At 58.6% G+C, this 19,765-nt stretch overlaps 2 protein-coding genes across 7 annotated transcripts in view; both read left to right on the top strand.

Annotated features, from left to right (window-relative positions):
- The first annotated feature begins 1,534 nt into the window (after window positions 1-1,534).
- On the top strand, window positions 1,535-11,881 carry NCKIPSD (NCK interacting protein with SH3 domain). Of its 3 annotated transcripts, none has more exons than XM_071222151.1 (14): window positions 1,683-1,821; window positions 2,002-3,106; window positions 4,251-4,360; window positions 4,569-4,773; window positions 4,969-5,059; window positions 5,311-5,801; window positions 7,038-7,208; window positions 7,372-7,458; window positions 7,545-7,683; window positions 7,769-7,849; window positions 8,031-8,159; window positions 8,256-8,348; window positions 8,452-8,624; window positions 10,988-11,881. In XM_071222151.1, exons 3-14 carry the CDS (start codon window positions 4,314-4,316, stop codon window positions 11,189-11,191), a joined length of 1,911 nt encoding a protein of 636 aa, XP_071078252.1. In that variant the 5' UTR covers window positions 1,683-1,821; window positions 2,002-3,106; window positions 4,251-4,313; the 3' UTR covers window positions 11,192-11,881. The 3 variants fall into 3 exon arrangements, with proteins under 3 accessions (XP_024421865.1, XP_071078252.1, XP_071078251.1); XM_071222150.1 differs by having other exon boundaries at window positions 2,002-3,711; XM_024566097.3 differs by lacking the exon at window positions 2,002-3,106 and having other exon boundaries at window positions 1,535-1,821.
- A 3,442-nt stretch (window positions 11,882-15,323) lies between these two features.
- LOC112309617 (cadherin EGF LAG seven-pass G-type receptor 3) overlaps window positions 15,324-19,765 on the top strand; it is a 37,431-nt gene continuing 32,989 nt past the window's right edge. For all 4 annotated transcript variants that reach the window (XM_045199743.2, XM_045199744.2, XM_045199739.2 and 1 more), the window contains exon 1: window positions 15,324-19,071. In XM_045199743.2, coding sequence (XP_045055678.2) covers window positions 15,324-19,071 — 3,748 coding nt within the window. The remainder of the gene's footprint in view (window positions 19,072-19,765) is intronic.

Raw genomic sequence — 19,765 nt, 5'->3', positions numbered from 1 at the left:
GACAGAACTACACTTGATACTGGTCTTTCTCTGCCCTCATGCAGCTTAAGCCAAACCTGGTAGCAGCTACTTGGCTGGACATTGTGATGTCAGAGGTCCTGGGAGCAATATCAGGGCCTCAAGGAGCCACCAGCCTCTGGCCTGTTGGCAGCCATGGTCTCTAGTAAAGGGTCCCAGGAGGTAGGTGTTCAGAAGGGTCTGTGCAGGTTGGTTGGTTCTGCCACCTGTCACCATTCCTACGCAGCCCTAGGCTCCATTGCAACTGTGTCAGTCTTGGCCTTTGTGCAGCTTTAGCTAGGGCAGCCCCAAGGAGAGTGACTTGTGCTCTTTGCTAGGAGGGTTTCTGGGAGGAGGATGTGTGGCAGGAAGTTTTGAACTGCAGAACCAGACACCAGGGAGAAGGGCACAGACCTGGTGCCCAGAAGCCAGGGTCTGGATGTCCAGTTTTAGCAGCCCCACCCCTCTCCTGAACCTCCCAGCATCACCTTTCCAAGGCCTACTACTATGCCTCTGTCCACTATGGCCAAAAACAGGCCAAGTGCATACACTGGTGTGGTTGTGCCCACACTCTGCTCCCTGGGCCCAGGCTTAAGTGGATAATGTGGCAGAACCAGTCCCTGGAAATAAGTCAGAGATCCCCAGAGATCCCTCTAGGTTCCCCCCTCCCTCAGAGAACTTCGAAGTGCTCTCCAGGGCAGGGCTGATTTGTAAAGTGAGTGGGTCAAACAAGCTCTTAGGGTCACGCCACTCCTCGCCCTCCACCAGCCCTCCTGCCTTCAGGAGGGAATATCAGAAATAATTGGAAGTTGATACCTGTATAGACGATAGCACAGACCAATGTGAAACATAGATTCCTGTGCATCCGGACTCTCCAAAAGGCAAGTGCGTCCCAGGCAGAGGAAACGGGCCACACAAAGACACGATGGTAGAGAGGAAGAGTTGGTAGTTGTTGAAAGCAGGTGGGGTGGGAGGGAAGATGGGAGGACTTGGGAAGGGCATGTTCCGACCTTGTTTCTGTTTTTAAGGCCCCTTCCTCATTCTTGCTTCCCCATTGCCCACCACTGGCGCAGTCTGCTGCCGGAGTTGCCACTTTAAGAGGGGTCCTAAGACCTAAAATACACCGAGGAGACCGGGCCCTGCGGGAGCCTCGAAGTGTCGGATCAGCGTGAAACAACAAAGGGACAATCAACATGGGGTCGCAGTCCTTACTGTTACGTCAGGACTCACTACACACCCCAGGGTGGCAGGGATGCAAAGGACTCAGGCTCTGCCGTTGGGCTGCTGGCGGAGCGCTCCTTCAGGAAGTAGGGTGCGGTGGAGGCTTAAGCTGGGTAAAGGAATGGAAGACTGAGCAGAAAACGCTGGGGCTCTGGGAGGGGTCGGGATCAGGGGGTGGGGATCAGCGTGGGGGGAGGGACCTGAAGTGGACTGGTCCAGGGCCGAAGAGGAGGCGAACTCTCCAGCGTTTGGGGCCGCCAGGGGGCTCTGCGCTTGCGTGCGTGGGCGGACACACTCAGGGGCGGGGCTGCGGCAGGTGGGCATGCGCGCGCACGTTTTGTGTCACGGGGTGGGGCGGTGCGCTCGCGGCCTGGGTCCGGGTTCCACAGCCCCCGCCGCTTACCCTGCCCCAGCACGGCCCGGCTCGGCCCCATGTACCGCGCACTGTACGCCTTCCGCTCGGCGGAGCCTAACGCGCTGGCGTTCGCCGCGGGTGAGACCTTCTTGGTGCTGGAGCGCAGCAGCGCGCACTGGTGGCTGGCGGCTCGGGCGCGCAGTGGCGAGACGGGCTACGTGCCGCCCGCCTACCTGCGCCGCCTGCAGGTGAGTGTGCCCCGTCCCCGCTGGCCCTCCGAGGCCCTTAGGTTGGGCCCTGTTACTGGCTCGCACTACTGACCTTGGAATGCTGGGTCCGCGGGATCTCCAGCACAGAAGGAGTTTGAGAACCTGACCCATGGCTTCCCCTGGTCTGACGATGGCCCCATTTCTTTCCAAACCCACCAGGACTAGGACCCCAAGAGCTCGCACCTCCACATTGCACCTGGCCCTTGACAGCCAACTCTAAGGACTTCAGACCTACCAAAAACCTGACTCTGGAACTGAGACTCCTTGGGATCCCAGACCCATTGGGATCCCATATCTGAACCCTCATCTAATAGAATTCAAGAGTCAGCTTTGGATTCCAGCCTCACCGAATTCTGACCAGTTCCCCAGATCCCTAATCGCTCCCTTTCCTGGACCCCAAGGATCCCACACTCTTGCCTCCCACCCTCAGACCCCCAATTGGAGCCACTGCTTCCACCACGGAGACCCGGGCACCCTGGACACTGTTTCCACAGCCATCCTCCCTGTCCTCACCGCCCCCCACCTTGGACCCTGGAGCCGTAGACATCTGCGTCCCCTAGATGACTCCCAAAGCTCTGAGACTTCAGTGTCTTTCACTGTCCTATACTCAGATACTCCCTAAGCTCTTCTTAAGACCACCCACCTGCCTTGAACCAAGGCTCTTGACTGGCACTCCCTAGCACTACTCTTCCCCCTTCCCCCAAGTCTCAGGTCCTGAGTGTTCAGACCTCCTTTTCTTTGAAATTAAGGGTGTTCCATTCCTCTTCGTCCCCAGCCTGGAGTGTCCCCATTGTGAGGAAGTGAGACCTCCCCATGGCTTCCCCTGGTCTGACTCTGCCCCCAGGTCCTTCCAGTGGAGGCTACAGCCCTAGTTCCTGTTTCCCCAAGAATAGTCCTGCTGTTGGGGCTTGGATGCAGTGTCACCAACTGGTCACTTCTGACCACAAGAAAAGAAGGCTTGGAGCCTCCAGGCCTGGCCAGTGCCCGACACCCCCAAGGCTGTCCTAGTCCCTAGACTTTAGGAAACATCCTGTCCCAGCCCAGTTAAAGACAGAAATAACAGGATAAAATTGGAGATGTCATCTGGTCTTACCAGAGGAATGGGCCCTGGGCAGGGGACCCTCAGCCTTATCCCACGTAGGGGTACCTGGAGTGACAATGGGCAGTGGTGGATGTCAGGGATGCTGGGTCTGGAGCAAGCATGTGAGACCCAGGCTCTCTGGGGCTGGGGGGCTGTTGGAGGCCCCTTCCCTGGCCAGGGCTGGTAAGGCTGGGTGTTTGGGGAAGGCAGAGAGGCTATCATCCGCTCTGTGTCTTGGTTTCTTTCTGCAAATCTCCCTGCCTAATGCGCTCATTCCGACTCTACCTGTGTGTGTGTGTTTCTTCCTCCAACCCTCTCCGTTTCTGTCTCAGGCTCTCAATTTCTTTCTGCGTTGTTTCCCTTTGCCTGTCTCTCCCCACCCCCCTCTCTCTGTCTCTGTATCTGTCTTCCTCTGTGTGTGTGCGCCTTTCTCTTTCTGTTCCCATGTCTGTCTCCTGTCTTCCTGCACTCCAGCATGCCCCATGTTACCTGCAGGGCTTTGCTGACCTCTGCGTCCATCTGTCTGTCCCCATGATGGAGCTTGCAGACCTGCTCTGTAGTGACGACATCCCCTCAGTTCTGAGGCTCCCGTGTATGGATTGTGTATGCCAGGGACAGAGAAGGGGTGGAGGTAGCTGGTCCCCCTGCTGCCACCCCCTACTCCCTGCTCCATGCCAGGCAGGCTGGGTAGATTGGGCCCCTGAGTTGCTGGGGATAACAAAACATAATCTGGGACAGGTTCTTATGTCTCATCCTTTGCCACAAACACAGAACTGCTGCTTTCCAGGGTAGGTCGAGAAGACTCTTGGACCAGCTTGGGGGGATGAGGGCTAGTAGCAGGGGTAGGGAGAGGAGATCCCTTTGGTCTGTCATCAGTTACCAGGACCTGCAGAAGGCTCTGTGAGAACAGGGCTATTCTGGAGTGTGACCTTGGTTTTGTGAGTGGTCAGCAAGGTCCAGGGTGATTTGTTAAGGGCTCTAGACTCTGCAGGCTCCCTGCGTGGCATCTCAGTCTGAGCTCTGGGGATAGGCAAGCCTGGGGATGGACCAAGCGTGTACTCTTGGCCTCAAGCTGGGGGTCCCTGGCCTGTGTGTTTGCTCTGGACTCCTGGTTTTCAGACATCTTAGCTGAGAGCCTCACTGTAGCCTAGAATCCTGAGCAGGGCCCCCGCATGCCAGGCCTCGGCTCCCTGAGTGATGCAGTTTGAGAACCCCGTGTCCTATTCTAGTCCAGCTTTCTGTTTTCACATCTAGCATTCCAGGCCTCAGCTGTTGTGGTCCTCTGTCTGCCCCAGTTCTAACTGCCTGCCCCTGCTCCCCCACCCAGGGCCTGGAGCAGGATGTCCTCCAAGCCATTGACCGGGCCATCGAGGCTGTACACAATGCAGCCATGCGGGATGGTGGCAAATACAGCCTGGAGCAGCGTGGAGTCCTCCAGTGAGTGGGAGTGGTGGAGGGCACCTCCCAGTGAGCACATTGGGTGGGGTGGCTCTGGGGGGCAGGGCTGGGGGTAGTGCAGAGTGGGGTGGAGCATAAGGGAGCTGGGGTGGGTCTGGGCTGTGGGGGACCCATGCATTCCACAGGGAGCATGTGACGATTCTGGGAGTTATGAGGTGACAACTCCAGTGATTTCCCTGTCCCTTAGGAAGCTGATCCACCACCGGAAAGAGACTTTGTCCCGCAGGGGCCCCTCTGCCTCCAGCCCTGCAGCTATGACCCCGTCCACAAGTGACCATTATCTGGATTCTGCTGCTGCCAGGCAGCCCAACGGGGTGTGTCGTGCTGGGTTCGAGCGGCAGCACAGCCTGCCCAGCTCTGAGTATCTTGGGACAGACAGAAGCCTCTACCAGGTACATGGTGAGGACAGCCTGGGGAGGGGAGGTGGGTGGGCCTCAGGCCTTCGTCCAGAGGCCCGAAGGGTCCAGTCGGGGCAGCAGTAGCTGCCCAGAGCCATAGCCCTGCCCATGCCAGGAGCACAGGATCCTAGCCAGGCTGGCAGTCCAGAGGGCAACCTGCCCTCTCCGACCTCACTTGTACCCTCCCAGATCCCACCGCAGCCTCGCCGAGCAGCACCTGCCACACCACCCCCACCTGTGAAGCGCCGAGATCGTGAGGCCCTGGTGGCCTCGGGGAGCGGTGAGAGGCGGGGCTGGGGGAACTGGGGGGGAGCTCTGTGAGCTTGGAATGCTTGCTCCGCTGTGTCAGGGATTTGGGGGCTCCAGGCTCAGGGGGAAAACAAAGCACATATTGCGGCAATTGAGGGCTGTGGGCTCAGTGGGGAGGGTCTGGCAGAGGAACTGGGCCCTGAACCAGGGACAGGGCTCTGGGCTCAGAGGGGTAGGGCCCCTGGGGGCTGTCCCAGCATAGCATCCACTCTTTGCCCACAGGCGGCCGCAACACCACGCCCTCCGGGGGCAGCTCTGTGTCCAGTGGTTCCTCAGTCAGCAGCACCTCCCTTGACACGCTCTATACTGGTTCCAGCTCGTCGGAGCTGGGCCCCAGCGGCTCACCCACACCCCCGCCTGTGCCCCGCCGCAGCACTCATACCACTGTGTCCCAAGCTCAGCCCCCTCCCTCCAAGGTGCCAGCCCCTGAACCCCCTACAGAGGAGGTGGCAGTTGATACACCCTCAGCCCCCGATGAGCTGGAGGCCCTGGGTGCGCTGAGCCTGGAGACCACAGAGGAGAAGGCGGTAGCTGAGACAGTCGTGCCCAGGACCATCGGGGCAGAGCTGATGGAGCTTGTGCGGAGAAATACTGGCCTGAGCCATGAGCTATGCCGTGTGGCCATTGGTGTCGTGGTGGGTCACATCCAGGCCTCTGTGCCAGCCGTCTCACCTGTCATGGAGCAGGTCCTCCTCTCGCTGGTAGAGGGCAAGGTGAGGGTGGGCAGCAGGGCCAAGGGCCTCCCCATCCTTGTACCCTCCTGCTGCCCCCGCTTCTTTCCCACCCTTGCTCTTATGCCCAGCCTTTACTTGACAGATATATATTGAGCTCTAGCTCTGGGCCACTACCAATGTGCTGGGTGCTGGGGACATTTAAGCTGATTCCTGAAGCAGACAGGGAGGAGGAGCATTCTAGGCAGGGGCTCAGCCTGGACAAAGGCCCTGAGACAGGACTCAGCCAGGCTCACAGGAAGCAGTGGAAGGAGGCCAGTATGGCTGCAACACAGAGAATGAGTGTACAGGTGGTGTGGGAGGAGGTGAGACCTGGGGCAGGTGACAGGTGAGACCAGATGTGGTGGCCAAGAGTTCTCTCTGGCTTCAGGGAAGGAATGGACGTAGGGCATGAGTGAGGGCAGTGCCTTGATGACCTTGGCAGAGAAGGGGGTGCTTCAAGGACTGTGACGGAGGCCTAAGTGCTGACTCAGACACGAGTGAGGTGTGTGGGCATCACAGGGTGGGGCCCTGGTCAGGGAGCGGGATTGGAGGGCAGCAAGCCCAGCCTGCACAGTGTGACCTCCTGGGTCTCATGGCTCCTGCAGCTTGGGTTGGGGGTTGGGGGAGCAATGGGTGGATGGCTTGCCTGTACTGGGCATGGCTGGCACTGCTTGGCTGGCAGAGTTCGAGGGGAACATGGGAGGTGGGTAGATGACAGGCCTGGTGCCTCTTTGAGTAGAACTGGAGCCTGGGGCCTCAGTCTCATTTGAGCAGTGACAGAGGCCACGGCCCTCCTCATGGAGGAGGTTTATCCAGATCTGAGATGAGAGGCGAGTTGCTGGGAAACACGCACACAAGTGTTTCAAGCAGAAGCCTGTCCAGGAGGTTATCCAGACTGGGGGGCAGTGGCGTTACCTGGGGGGGATGAAGGGCTGGGCTGGTATTTGTGGGAGCCTTGATGTTGAGGGATGGCCCGTGGGAACAGGTGTTCGTGGGAGCTCGAGGGGGAGCAGTGGCAGGGAGGGAAGATAACACCGGTCTGGTCCCCTCACAGGTCCTAGGACACTAACTAGGGGCAGCACTGGGAGGTGAGGCTCGGGTCCCTTGCCTGACATTGAGCCTGGCTCACCGTGACCTCATGCCTGTGACCTCAGGGCCTAGGTTGGGCTCCAGGTTGGGGGCTTCCTGGAGATGGGGGAGAGCCTGCTGAGCCATGCCCCACCCTCTTCCCCCCAGGACCTGAGCACTGCCCTGCCCTCGGGGCAAGTCTGCCACGACCAGCAGCGGCTGGAGGTGATCTTTGCAGACCTGGCTCGGCGGAAGGACGATGCCCAGCAGCGCAGCTGGGCCCTATACGAAGATGAGGGTGTCATCCGCTGCTACCTGGAGGAGCTGCTACACATTCTGGTGCGGGGTGGGGGCCCAGAGCTGTTCCCAGTATGCAGGGCAGCCACTCGCAGCCCCCGCCATTCTCCGCTGCTCAGGAGTGCCCCTCCATGCACTCAGCTCGCTTACGTGTGGCCGCACAGCTCACTCTGAGTGACTCTGTCACACTTCCTCCTCCCCACAGACTGATGCAGACCCTGAAGTTTGCAAGAGAATGTGCAAGAGAAACGACTTCGAGTCTGTCCTGGCCTTGGTGGCCTACTACCAAATGGTGTGTGTGAGACAGAGGGGCGGGGCCTGGAGGGACCCAGGTAGAGGTGGGGTGCCAGGCACTAAGCATACGTGGTCCCCTGCCAGGAGCACCGGGTGTCGCTGCGGCTGCTGCTCCTCAAGTGCTTCGGGGCCATGTGCAGTCTGGACGCAGCCATCATCTCCACACTCGTGTCGTCTGTGCTGCCGGTGGAGCTGGCGCGGGACATGCAGACAGACACGCAGGGTGAGGCAAGGGGAGCTTCTCGCCACCTGGGGAGGGGGGTTCCTGCCATCTGTAGGGGTTCTGACTGTCCGTCTTGCCCCCTCAGACCACCAGAAACTCTGTTACTCCGCCCTCATCCTGGCCATGGTCTTCTCCATGGGGGAGGCAGTGCCCTGCGCGCACTATGGTAAGAATGCAGGTTACTGACCAGCTCGCTGTAGGGAGCCCAGAGCCAGCTGGAGCCAGGACCTGTGGTCTTAGAGCTTGGGGCCCACTGACAGGTGTCTCCAGGGCTCACAGAAACCCAGGGAGGCTGGGGGAATGGAGGAGAGGCCAGGGCTGCGGACTTCCATGTGCCCCTCTCGCAGAGCACCTGGGCACCCCCTTCGCCCTGTTCCTGCTGAGCATTGTGGAGGATGGGCTGCCCTTGGACACCACGGAGCAGCTACCGGATCTCTGCATGAACCTGCTTCTGGCGCTCAACTTGCACCTGCCAGGTGGGGGTGGGGCCCGGCCGGGAGGTAGCTGGCCGCTGCTAGGGGCTCTCCAGGTTCACAGCCTGTGCGCTCATCCACACCCGTTCCCTTCCTCAGCTCCTGACCAGAACGTCATCATGGCCGCCCTGAGCAAGCACACCAACGTCAAGATCTTCTCTGAGAAGCTGCTCTTGCTCCTGAACAGAGGGGGTGAGGGCCCAGGAGTCCTGTGACTCTGTGACCCCATGACTCCCTGGGGTGACTTCAGGCCCCCCACGAGGACTGCCCTGACGTCTCTTCCCCCGTCTCCTAGATGACCCTGTGCGCATCTTCAAACATGAGCCACAGCCACCGCACTCTGTCCTCAAGTTCCTGCAGGACGTGTTCGCCAGCCCCACCACAGCTGCCATCTTCTACCACACGGACATGATGGCGCTCATCGACATCACCGTGCGGCACATCGCGGACCTGTCGCCCGGAGACAAGGTGCCTGGGGGTTCGCCACGCAGGCATTGGCTATGTAGAAACTAAAACAAAGTGGGGGGACAGGACACTGAATGGAGACAAGGGACAGGGTGCTCCTGGCACCAGGTAAGCATGGGAGGCGCTCAGGAGCCAGAGGGGTCAGCCGTGAGGTGATGGGGGGGGGGTCTGTCAGAGAAAGCTGGAGATGGGGGGGGGTCTGTCGGAGAAAGCTGGAGGGAGAGGTGGGAGGTGAGGAGAGGAAGTGGGAAGTGGAGGCTGTGAGTGAGGGCTTCTTCAAGGAGGGGGTACACAGGCCCATGTTTGGGGAGGGCCCCTGATCTGATGGACACCCATGGAGCAGCCAGTGAAGAAGCGGCCACTGCTGCTGGGCGGCACGGGCGGGTGGGGAGAGCCTGGCGGTGGGAGAAGAGCTCGGGGTTGGGTGTTGAAAGTGGGTCAGGCAGGGCTCGATGCCACACTCGTGTTGAGCAGCTGATGGGTGAGGCACTGATTGCTGAGGTGGGGAGGAACCCTAACCTGGGGGCGGTAGGGGGAGAGAGTTGTTTTGATGTATCAAGAATGAGAAGATCCCTGATAGACATCCAGGTACAGAGGACATCAGGAAGGCAGCTGGGACAGCAGGGACACTTCGGTGTTGTCTGTGCGTAGAATTGGCAGGAAGCCTGTGGCCGTGTGACCACGTAAGGGATGGACAGGTCAGAAGGAAGCACGGGACCCTGAGGGGTAAGGAGGGAGAAACCCAGGAGGAAAACCGAGACAACAGGAGCCCAAAGCCACATGTTTGGAGGAGGGAGTGAGCTGTCTCCACAATTAGGAGCCTGAGCAAGATAAGAACTGAGAATTGGCCACTAGATTTGCCACCCAGAGTTCAGTGGAGGGTGGACAGGCTGTGTCTGTGGAGTGGAGGGAAGAGAACATGAGTGGGGGGTTGGAAGCAGAAAGTGGAGACAAGTCTCGTGAGCTTCTGTGAAGGGGAGCAGGAGAAGGAGGTGTCGCTGGGGGGCACATGGGGTGGGGAGGGTGCTTTAAAGCTGTGAGAGTCTGGCACACGTCTCAGAGCCAGAGGGAACTGTCCAGTAAGCGTGAAGCACTGGCTGATGTGTTGTGGGGCGGGGTGGGGGGTGCTGCAGAAGGCAAGTGGATAAGGTCATGGTGGGGGGGGGGGCCCAGACCCCCCGTCAGGAGAGGGCCCCTGACAGTGCCTTGCGGGGGGGAGGACGGGGGTGTAGGTGCCGAGAGAAGATGGGGCTTCCTGAAAGGAGGCTTGTTTTCTCCCCAAAGCACAAGGCCAGCTGACTGAGCAGTTTAGGTTTGCACAACGGAGACGGTGGGCAGTGGTGCTTCGAGGAAAAAGTGAACACATCCGAGAAAAGCAGGGGCAGTCCCAGACAATGTGCGTCTATCAGTTTGTGACTGGGAAGGAGGCCGGGCCTGCCCCTGGCTCTGCACTTGTCTGTTGCTCAGGCCTCAGCAGGCGCTGGGTCTGACCAAGGGTGGGTGTCAGCAGGGCGACACTGCCTTATCCGAAGTAAAGAGAGAAATGAGGGATGGTGAGAGGGGCAGACTGAGAGAGAAAATGCTGGGTCAGGTCAGTGCATTGGGGGTCTCAGGGAAGGGAAGGAGCAGCTTGGGGTGTCAGATTGGAGCAGCTGGCAGAGCTCTTTAACCCGAGGTGCGGGGAGGGTAAGTTGGGGTTGGGAATTGGAGACAGATTCAGAGCATGGGGAGGCTGTAAAATGATGGGTCGGGTTGGGTTTGGGGGTGTGTGGGGAGAGACAGATTCGGAGAGGATACCTGCAAGGATTGACCTGCACATCTGAACGTACAGCAGTGAGTTGGACGGAGGATGTAGGGGTTTGGGGTCCCTTTGAGATATGCCAGAGATGATGACCAGTGGCAGTTGGATGATTCTCTTCTGGAGCTCACAGAAGTCTAGGCTGGAGATACCGGTGTGGGTCATGTTTGGAGCTGTGGGTGTGAATGAGATCTTGCAGAGTGAGGGGACGGTGAGAAGCAAAGGGCCTCTGAATTCAGACAGTGTTACCACGAGGGCTCCACATTAGAGGAGGGCAGCAGGGGCTCACTGGTTCTTCTTGCCGCCTCACTGAGCCAAGACTGCCTCGGGCCAGCCATTCTGGGACTGTCTATGTCCCAGAACCGATTCATTCATTCACTTACTTATTCAACAACTATCAAAGACCAGTTCTGCGCCAAATACACTCTGGGTGCTGGGGGTGCGACCCTGATCTTCACTGGTGTGAGCTGGTCCACAGCCCCAGGGTCCATGTGGCTGCCACGGGGCCTGTCCCTCTCTGGTGGCAGTGCCTCCCTGGGGTCCATGAGCTTGCCCGCTCTTCCCACAGCTGCGCATGGAGTACCTCTCCCTGATGCATGCCGTGGCCCGCTCCACACCCTATCTGCAGCACCGCCACCGGCTCACTGACCTGCAGGCCACACTTCGGCGTATCCTGACTGAAGAGGACGCCTCACCCCAGTGCCAGATGGACCGCATGATCGTCCAAGAGATGTGCAAGGAATTCCCGGTGCTGGGCGAGGCCCCCAGCTAGCACCTTCCTTTCAGCCCTTCCCTGCAGCCCTGGGCAGGGATCAGAGGACTTGGGGCTTGGCCCTAAGAATGTTTTGCACTGACAGTGTTAGGGGATGTGGTGGTGGAAGGGACCTGAGCAGGCCCCCCACCTGAAGTAGGGCTAATGCAAGGGGCCAAGTGCAGGATTGAGGACCACGCTCTGGGAACAATGCTGGGGCAAAGGGAGTTTGTGAGCTGAAGTCCATCTCCCCCAGGCTGCCTGTTCAGCATGTCCCGCCCCACTCCCCGTATACACATGCACACTCAGAGTCCTGCTGCTGCTCCAGGCTGGGCCAGAGCTCCTGTCCCCACCTGTCAGGTCTGTGTCCTGGGCTTCAGCAAGCTGTGTCCTTAGGGTGAGGGGATTTCCTGCCAGCTCTGTTTTTTTTTGCCTTAGCTTTGCAGTAAATGCTGCTTATGTGCTTCCCCCACCCCCCGGGGGATTGCTACCCCTCACTCCCACCCCCAGGGGCCTTAGCCAAGCTGATGCTTTGAAAGCAGAATCTTGGAGACAGGCCACCCATCCTCGAGCCTCACAGAATGGAGTGATGGCGCTGAGAAAGCCAATGACAGATTCTATTTTCTCTGTAAAAATGTAGACTGGAAAGCCACGTGTATTTTCCTATGTGTCGCTGCTCACCTTTGGAAATAAATCACAGGCCTCTGCAAACAGGCTTCCCAGTACGATCCTGGGTGGTGGTGGGAAGAAGATGGGCAGTGGCACTGGGACCACAGAACCTTGTCATTAGCTTGTCCTGGTCGCTCCAGCCTGACGAGGTGGTGGCCCCTGACAGGACTGTCCTTCAAGGTCCCTTGAGCCCTGTTGCAGCTTGTCTTTCTTGAGTTCCCACTTCTGGGCCACAGCCACTGAGTGCTTTGTGGTTCTTGTGCAGGTGACTATCCCTGCGGGCTTCACTTAAAATGTTTCTTTGCCCTGAATGCCATCTCTCTTCCCCCCTGTTGAATCCTTACCCCAGCCCTGGCCTCTTTGAATACCTGGGCCTTGTCCAGCTCTGTTTCATCATGGTCCCAGCGAGATCTTGCATTATTCAGCTTCTGCAGAGATTTGGTCATTATTGGGGGGACAAAAAGAGTATCTAAAACAGATATGGGTGAGATTTGCACTGTTTGAGGGGAATTAGGAGTCACTGGGCAAAAACATTGCTTTCCTTGTGGGCTCCCAAGTCAAAAGCGCTTGCTGGAAGCAGGGGCAGGAGAGTCAGGAAGTCTGCCAGACGGCAACCAGTTGGGGTTTTTTTTAAGATTTTATTTTTATAAAGATGTTACATATTTTTAGAAAGCGAGGAAGGGAGAGAAATATCAATGTGCAAGAGAGAAACACTGGTTGTCTCTCATATGCACCCCGAGCAGGGGCCACGATGTGCAACCCAGGAATGTCATTTCCCCCGACCAGGAATTGAACTGGCAGTCTTGGTGTGTGGCACGATGCTCAACCCACCAAGCCACACCAGTTGGCAGATTTTTTTTTTTTTAAGAGCGAGGGGAAGGGAGGGAGAAAGGGAGGGAAACATCCATATATGAGAGATCAAGCAGTTATGTCTCACAGGCTTCCCAGCTGCAACCCAGGTGTGTGCCCTGACCAGGAATTGAACCAAGGACCTTTCAAGCCATGCCAGCCAGGGTCAGAATGGTTTTTTACCAGTTCCCTTCATTTCTCACCAAGATGATCTTTATCAGGTGATTCCACACATCCGGAATCCCTGATACTGTGACTTGCGTTCTTAGCCTTTCTCAGTGGAGCGCTGGAGGTAGAGGACTTTCTCCCAAGACAAACTTAGTGAGCAGCACAGCGAGGCCAGGGTTAGGCTTAGGGCCTGGGAAAGGGGTCCTTAGGAAGCTGAGGCAATTATGTTTGACAGGGAACTCGGGAGCAAAGGACGGGGGACTGATGGGGAGACGTCCTTAACTGTCCACTGTCTGAAGGTTAAGCACAGAGGCTCCCCTGGACCTGAAGAGGGGCTGAAATGTTTGGCCCCAGTTAAAGTTCCATGGAGAGAAAACAACATCGTGATTTCTCTCCACCCTGGAGGCATTATGCCTCCCTTTCTCATCCCGAATGGCGATTCCTGGCTCACTAGGGTGCTGAAGGCAGAGAACCACGGTTCTCCTGAAATACTGTAATTCAGTGGAAAGCACAGGTCCTTGGGAAGTTGAGGCAGGAACATTTGACAACCTCTGTGCTTTGGTCTCTTCCCTGGGCACACATTGACCTCGTGGGAAGGGCAGCGCAATGATGTGTCATCTGTCCCAGTGCTGGCACTTAAGGACAGTGTGGTCGTATGGCGGGAGGACCAGAAGCTGCTGCCAGTTTCCACACTGGGCAGTTTCCACTGTCCAAGAGGCCTTTTGTATGTTTGAAAGGGATGCAGATGCTCCTCCATCACTCCCTTAGGAACCCAGACCACACATCCGACTCGAAGCTCCGACCTTAGGGGTCCTCAGAATCAGTGACAGGAGAGCAGCACTTGAGCTCCTCCGCCTGGCTCTCCGCGGCTCCTTAGGCAGTGTAACCCGCGGGAACCCCGCCTCCCGGAAGCAAAGACGTCAATGCCAAAGAATGCGCTGATTGGTTGATGGTGATGTCATAGTTACCGTTTGGGGCGGGACAGAGACCTTAGGTAGGGGTCCTCTGCTGGTTCGCAGCAGGAGCCGCGCCCCTTTGGAGCGTTGTGGGATCCAGACCTGACGTCTCCTCGGTCCTGGAAAACCCGCACCCTCTGCACCTGGCGCTGCAGCCCGTTGTCGCTGCTGCCTCAGCAGGCGGGTTGGTAGAGCTCCTGGGTATGCTTTGCGGCAATCCTGTAACCCGCGGACCCCTCTCCCCAGACAATGAGTCCGCCGTCGGGGGCGGAGCCTCCCATTGTGCCAATAGAGACGGGGACTTTCTGATTGGAACGCTCGGGCGTTCACTCCCCGCCCCACTCATAGTCTGTGACGTCTATTCCGCCACGTCTGCCCATTGGCCATCGGATGCCGACCTACACCAGCAGTTGCACAGCGCGGGAAGAACAGGATTAACCTGTGGGGAGAATTGAGGGGCCATTAGTCCCTTCACGGGATTAAGGGACGCGGTCATAGCGGGCGAGCGGCCGGGATCCGAAGAGCCGGGCCCGCAGCTGTGTGGCAACGCTGGCCACCAGGTGGCATCCCAGAGCACTCAAGACCTGTGACCTGGAGAGGGGCACGTAACATCCAGTGGAGAATCCCCCAGCCAGGGGAGAATACTGGAGGCCGTCTAGGCCGGGAAGAGTTTGGCCTCTACTTCCGCCTAGGGCGGGTCACCTCTTCTTTCGTTCCTGCTCCGCAGAGGAGCTCCAAACAAAGAGGTGGTCGTGGCATTTCATGAGTTAAAACTCACTGATCGAACAGTTAAAGCTGTTGTTCGGTCTGCTGGCGCCCCAGGTACCCCGCCCCCCCAAACATCGCCCCCTCTACCCCAGGATTCCACATGATATCCCCCCACCCCAAGAGTCATGAGAACTCTCACTATGCTGCAAATTTTCAGACCAAAATCCGGGACAGCGTTCGGAACTAGTGCTTAGGAAGGGCGACAAGAGGCCCGCAAGCAGAAGGAAAGCTGGGGAAGGAGCTGGGACAGCGCCCTAAAAGGAAAGAGGCGGGTGAGGGTGGTGGCCGTGAGAGAAGAGGGTGGATTCAAAGGTGGACCCCGGCACAGCCTGTTCAGCACCGTGGGCAGCGTTTGTGCTTTGCCATTAATAAAGATGGCGGCACAAGGTTCGGTAATCAGAGTTGCCATGCGCGATGGTCTGTACCACCGGATTCGGGGCTTCGGGGCGGAGGTGGAACGAACCATCGCGGCGGTCGGGAGCCATGTTGGAGCGACGGGAGACGGCAGCGGCGTCGGGGATGCTGTGGTGGGGGCGGCAAAAGCCGGAGCCACACTCCAGAGGGGCTCTGGCAGTGGAGTAGATGGTGGCCAGAGGGTGGCGGCGGTGGCGCGGAGAGACAGGCCGAGAGGCGGGGGACCGGGGCGGCGGCAGGGGCCCGGGAGGGGGCCCGAGCGGCTGGGTGGGCCCAAGGCCTGGACCGGAGCGGGGGACGGTGGAGGCCGTGTGGGGAGGTGGAGGGTGATGGCGAGGCAGCCACCGTGGTGGGGCCTCAGGGGGCCGACAACCTCACTACTCCTGCTCCTCCTCTCTTTGTTCCCTCTCAGCCGGGAAGAGCTGGGGGGCGGCGGGGGCCAAGGCTGGGACCCGGGGGTAGCTGCAGCTACGGGATCAGGGGCTCAGATCGGCGGCAGGGCCTTAGCTCTTTGTCCCGAGACACCCGGGGCCCGAGAGGATGGAGAGCCTGGCCTGGGAATCAGGGAGCCTATCTTCGTGGGGCTCCGAGGAGGAAGGCAAAGCGCCCAGAATGATCGAGGGTCCCCTGAGCAGCCGGATGCGGGGCTTAGGGCGGAATACGGGGTTCAGGCATTAGGCAGCCCCAGGAGAGAGACAGGACAGGGACCAGGGTCTCTGTTATGCTGGCGCCCAGAGGTCTCTTCTTGCAGGTGGACAGGACCCTCACGAAGAGATAGTTTGTCGCCAGAGGCTCTGTCCCCAGGGGTCCCGGGTCCAGAGAACACTTTGTCCTTCCCTTCAGACCTTCTGGTTCGGCCCCGTGGTTCCAAACTGGTGTCCTCCCAGAGGAATGCTGGGAGAGGCACCCCCCAAAAAGTGGGAACCACGCGATGCTGCGGAGAATTGTGGGTGCCGGGGCACAGGGGTCAAAGCGAGAGAACCCTGATATCCCGAGCCGAGAAGACAGTCACCCGGGCGGACTGTCCTCCCGGAGCTACGGGATCTGGCCCCGGGCTTGATTCAGCACCGCGCACGGCAAGGACAGCTCCCGCTTCTGTTTCAGCACCGCGCGGTTTTCGGACAGCTCCCGAGCCCACGCCCCAGCGCATGCGCTCCCGCGGTCTCTTCCGCTGCCGCTTCCTTCCGCAGCGTCCGGGGCCGCGACCCCCAGGGGTCCCAGCCGGGCCTGAGCCCTGGAGAATACCCCTAGCGAGCCGGGTCCGACCCCGTCGCGCTGCGAACCGACACCCGCAGTTTCCGCAGTACAACTACCAGGCCCTAGTGCCCGAAAACGAGGCAGCGGGCACTGCGGTGCTACGCGTAGTGGCGCAGGACCCAGACTCCGGCGAGGCTGGGCGCCTAGTATACTCGCTGGCTGCGCTTATGAATAGCCGCTCGCTGGAGCTGTTCAGCATCGACCCGCAAAGCGGCCTCATCCGCACGGAAGCCGCTCTGGATCGCGAGAGCATGGAGCGCCACTATCTGCGCGTGACAGCACAGGACCACGGCTCGCCGCGCCTCTCGGCCACCACAATGGTGGCCGTTACAGTGGCCGACCGCAACGACCATGCGCCGGTGTTTGAGCAGGCACAATATCGGGAGACACTTCGCGAGAATGTGGAGGAAGGCTACCCAATCCTGCAGTTGCGTGCCACCGACGGCGACGCGCCTCCCAACGCCAACCTGCGGTATCGCTTCGTGGGGCCACCAGCTACACGCGCTGCAGCTGCAGCTGCCGCTGCCTTCGAGATTGATCCTCGCTCAGGCCTCATCAGTACTAGCGGTCGCGTGGACCGGGAGCACATGGAAAGCTATGAGCTGGTGGTAGAGGCCAACGACCAGGGCCAAGAGCCTGGGCCCCGCTCTGCCACCGTGCGTGTGCACATAACAGTACTGGACGAAAATGACAACGCGCCCCAGTTCAGCGAGAAGCGTTACGTGGCTCAGGTGCGTGAGGATGTGCGCCCCCATACAGTGGTGCTACGCGTCACAGCTACCGACCGGGACAAGGATGCCAATGGACTAGTGCACTACAACATTATTAGCGGCAATAGCCGCGGCCACTTTGCCATCGACAGCCTCACGGGCGAGATCCAGGTGGTGGCACCTCTGGATTTTGAGGCAGAACGAGAGTATGCTTTGCGTATCCGGGCGCAGGATGCAGGCCGGCCTCCGCTGTCCAACAACACGGGCCTAGCTAGCATCCAGGTGGTGGACATAAATGACCATACTCCTATCTTTGTCAGCACGCCCTTCCAAGTATCTGTCTTGGAAAATGCACCCCTGGGCCATTCGGTCATCCACATTCAGGCAGTGGATGCAGACCATGGGGAGAATGCCAGATTGGAGTACTCCCTTACTGGTGTGGCACCTGACACTCCCTTTGTGATAAACAGTGCAACTGGGTGGGTCTCTGTGAGTGGTCCCCTGGACCGTGAGTCTGTGGAGCATTACTTCTTTGGTGTGGAGGCCCGAGACCACGGTTCACCCCCACTCTCAGCCTCAGCCAGCGTCACAGTTACTGTGCTGGATGTTAATGACAATCGGCCTGAGTTCACGATGAAGGAGTACCACCTACGGCTGAATGAGGATGCAGCTGTGGGCACCAGTGTGGTAAGTGTGACCGCTGTAGACCGCGATGCCAACAGTGCCATCAGCTACCAGATCACAGGTGGCAACACTCGGAATCGCTTTGCCATCAGCACCCAGGGTGGTGTAGGTCTGGTGACCCTGGCTCTGCCACTGGACTACAAGCAGGAACGCTACTTCAAGCTGGTGCTAACTGCAACTGACCGTGCCCTGCATGATCACTGCTACGTGCACATCAACATCACAGACGCCAACACTCACCGGCCTGTCTTCCAAAGTGCCCACTACTCAGTGAGTGTGAATGAGGATCGGCCAGTGGGTAGCACTGTGGTGGTCATCAGTGCCTCTGACGACGATGTGGGTGAGAATGCCCGTATCACCTATCTGCTGGAGGACAACCTGCCCCAGTTCCGCATTGATGCAGACTCAGGGGCCATTACACTACAGGCCCCACTGGACTATGAGGACCAGGTGACCTACACACTGGCTATTACAGCCCGAGACAATGGCATTCCACAGAAGGCAGACACCACTTATGTCGAGGTGATGGTCAATGATGTGAATGATAATGCTCCGCAGTTTGTGGCCTCCCACTACACGGGGTTGGTCTCAGAGGATGCCCCACCCTTTACCAGTGTCCTGCAGATCTCAGCCACTGACCGGGATGCTCATGCCAATGGCCGGGTCCAGTACACTTTCCAGAACGGGGAAGATGGGGACGGAGATTTTACCATTGAGCCCACCTCTGGCATTGTCCGCACAGTGAGGCGGCTGGATCGGGAGGCCATTCCAGTGTATGAACTCACTGCCTATGCTGTGGACCGAGGTGTGCCCCCGCTTCGGACTCCAGTCAGCATCCAGGTGACAGTGCAGGATGTGAATGACAACGCACCTGTCTTCCCAGCTGAGGAGTTTGAGGTTCGGGTGAAGGAGAACAGCATTGTGGGTTCGGTTGTGGCCCAGATCACGGCAGTGGACCCTGACGAAGGTCCCAACGCCCATATAATGTACCAGATCGTGGAGGGGAACATCCCTGAGCTCTTCCAAATGGATATCTTCTCTGGAGAGCTGACGGCCCTCATTGACCTGGACTATGAGGCTCGCCAGGAATATGTGATTGTGGTGCAAGCCACATCTGCCCCTCTGGTCAGTCGGGCCACTGTGCACATTCGCCTGGTTGACCAGAATGACAATAGCCCGGTACTCAACAACTTCCAGATCCTCTTCAACAACTATGTGTCCAACCGCTCAGACACCTTCCCCTCAGGTATCATTGGCCGCATCCCAGCTTATGACCCCGATGTCTCTGACCACCTCTTCTACTCTTTTGAGCGAGGCAATGAGCTGCAGCTGTTGGTGGTCAACCAGACCAGTGGAGAGCTTCGACTCAGCCGCAAGCTAGACAACAACCGCCCACTAGTGGCCTCCATGTTGGTGACTGTCACAGGTAAGGGGTGGGGGTGGGCAAATGACCCAGTGACTTCAACCTGTCCGGGCTCAGGGACCCCCACAGGGCACCTCAAACCAAAGAGGGATTTCCATGCCTTCTAGAATCCCTTAAATGTTTGGTTCCTGCACCCCACAGCATCTGCCATAGGCCTCGCAGATTGTTTCCATAGTCCCTGCTTAGGTTTTTGGGAAGTTTCTGCAGAACCCCAAAGATTCTAGGGCATCTAGTAGCTTCTATAAAGACTGTCTACGACCCTAGGAATAGCCCTTCTCTCTCCAAAAGCCTGGAAGTCCTGGGATAATGCTCTAGAGCTTGCAGGAAAAGCCAGTCAGCCCACACCACACCTCTGTTCACGTGATGGGTTACTTTGGGTACACTCTGACCCTCACCCCATACGTGTAGGACAGGGAAGCCAATAGTTTTAGTGGTCAGGAACAGCAGCTTACTCTGGCAGCTTCAGGCAGAAAGTGGGCCCATATTGGCCTGGCTGCTGTCCAAAGGACTGACCGAGGCCCTGCTTTGGGAAAATATCCAGAGGCCCACCTGCCTCTTTCCTACCTCCACAACCGCAGGTTTTCACAAAGCCCTCCCTGATAGGAGGCTGCAGGTGGGGGAGGCTCTTGCAATCCCGCCTACTGGAGGCTGCAGAGGTTGGGAGACAGACTTTCCTGGTGTTCACTCCCCAGTCTGG

The sequence above is a fragment of the Desmodus rotundus genome, chromosome 8 (genome assembly GCF_022682495.2).
Source record: "Desmodus rotundus isolate HL8 chromosome 8, HLdesRot8A.1, whole genome shotgun sequence".
NCBI lineage: Eukaryota > Metazoa > Chordata > Mammalia > Chiroptera > Phyllostomidae > Desmodus > Desmodus rotundus.
The sequence above is the reverse complement of the archived record's forward strand: the minus strand, read 5'-3'. Positions and strand labels throughout refer to the sequence as shown.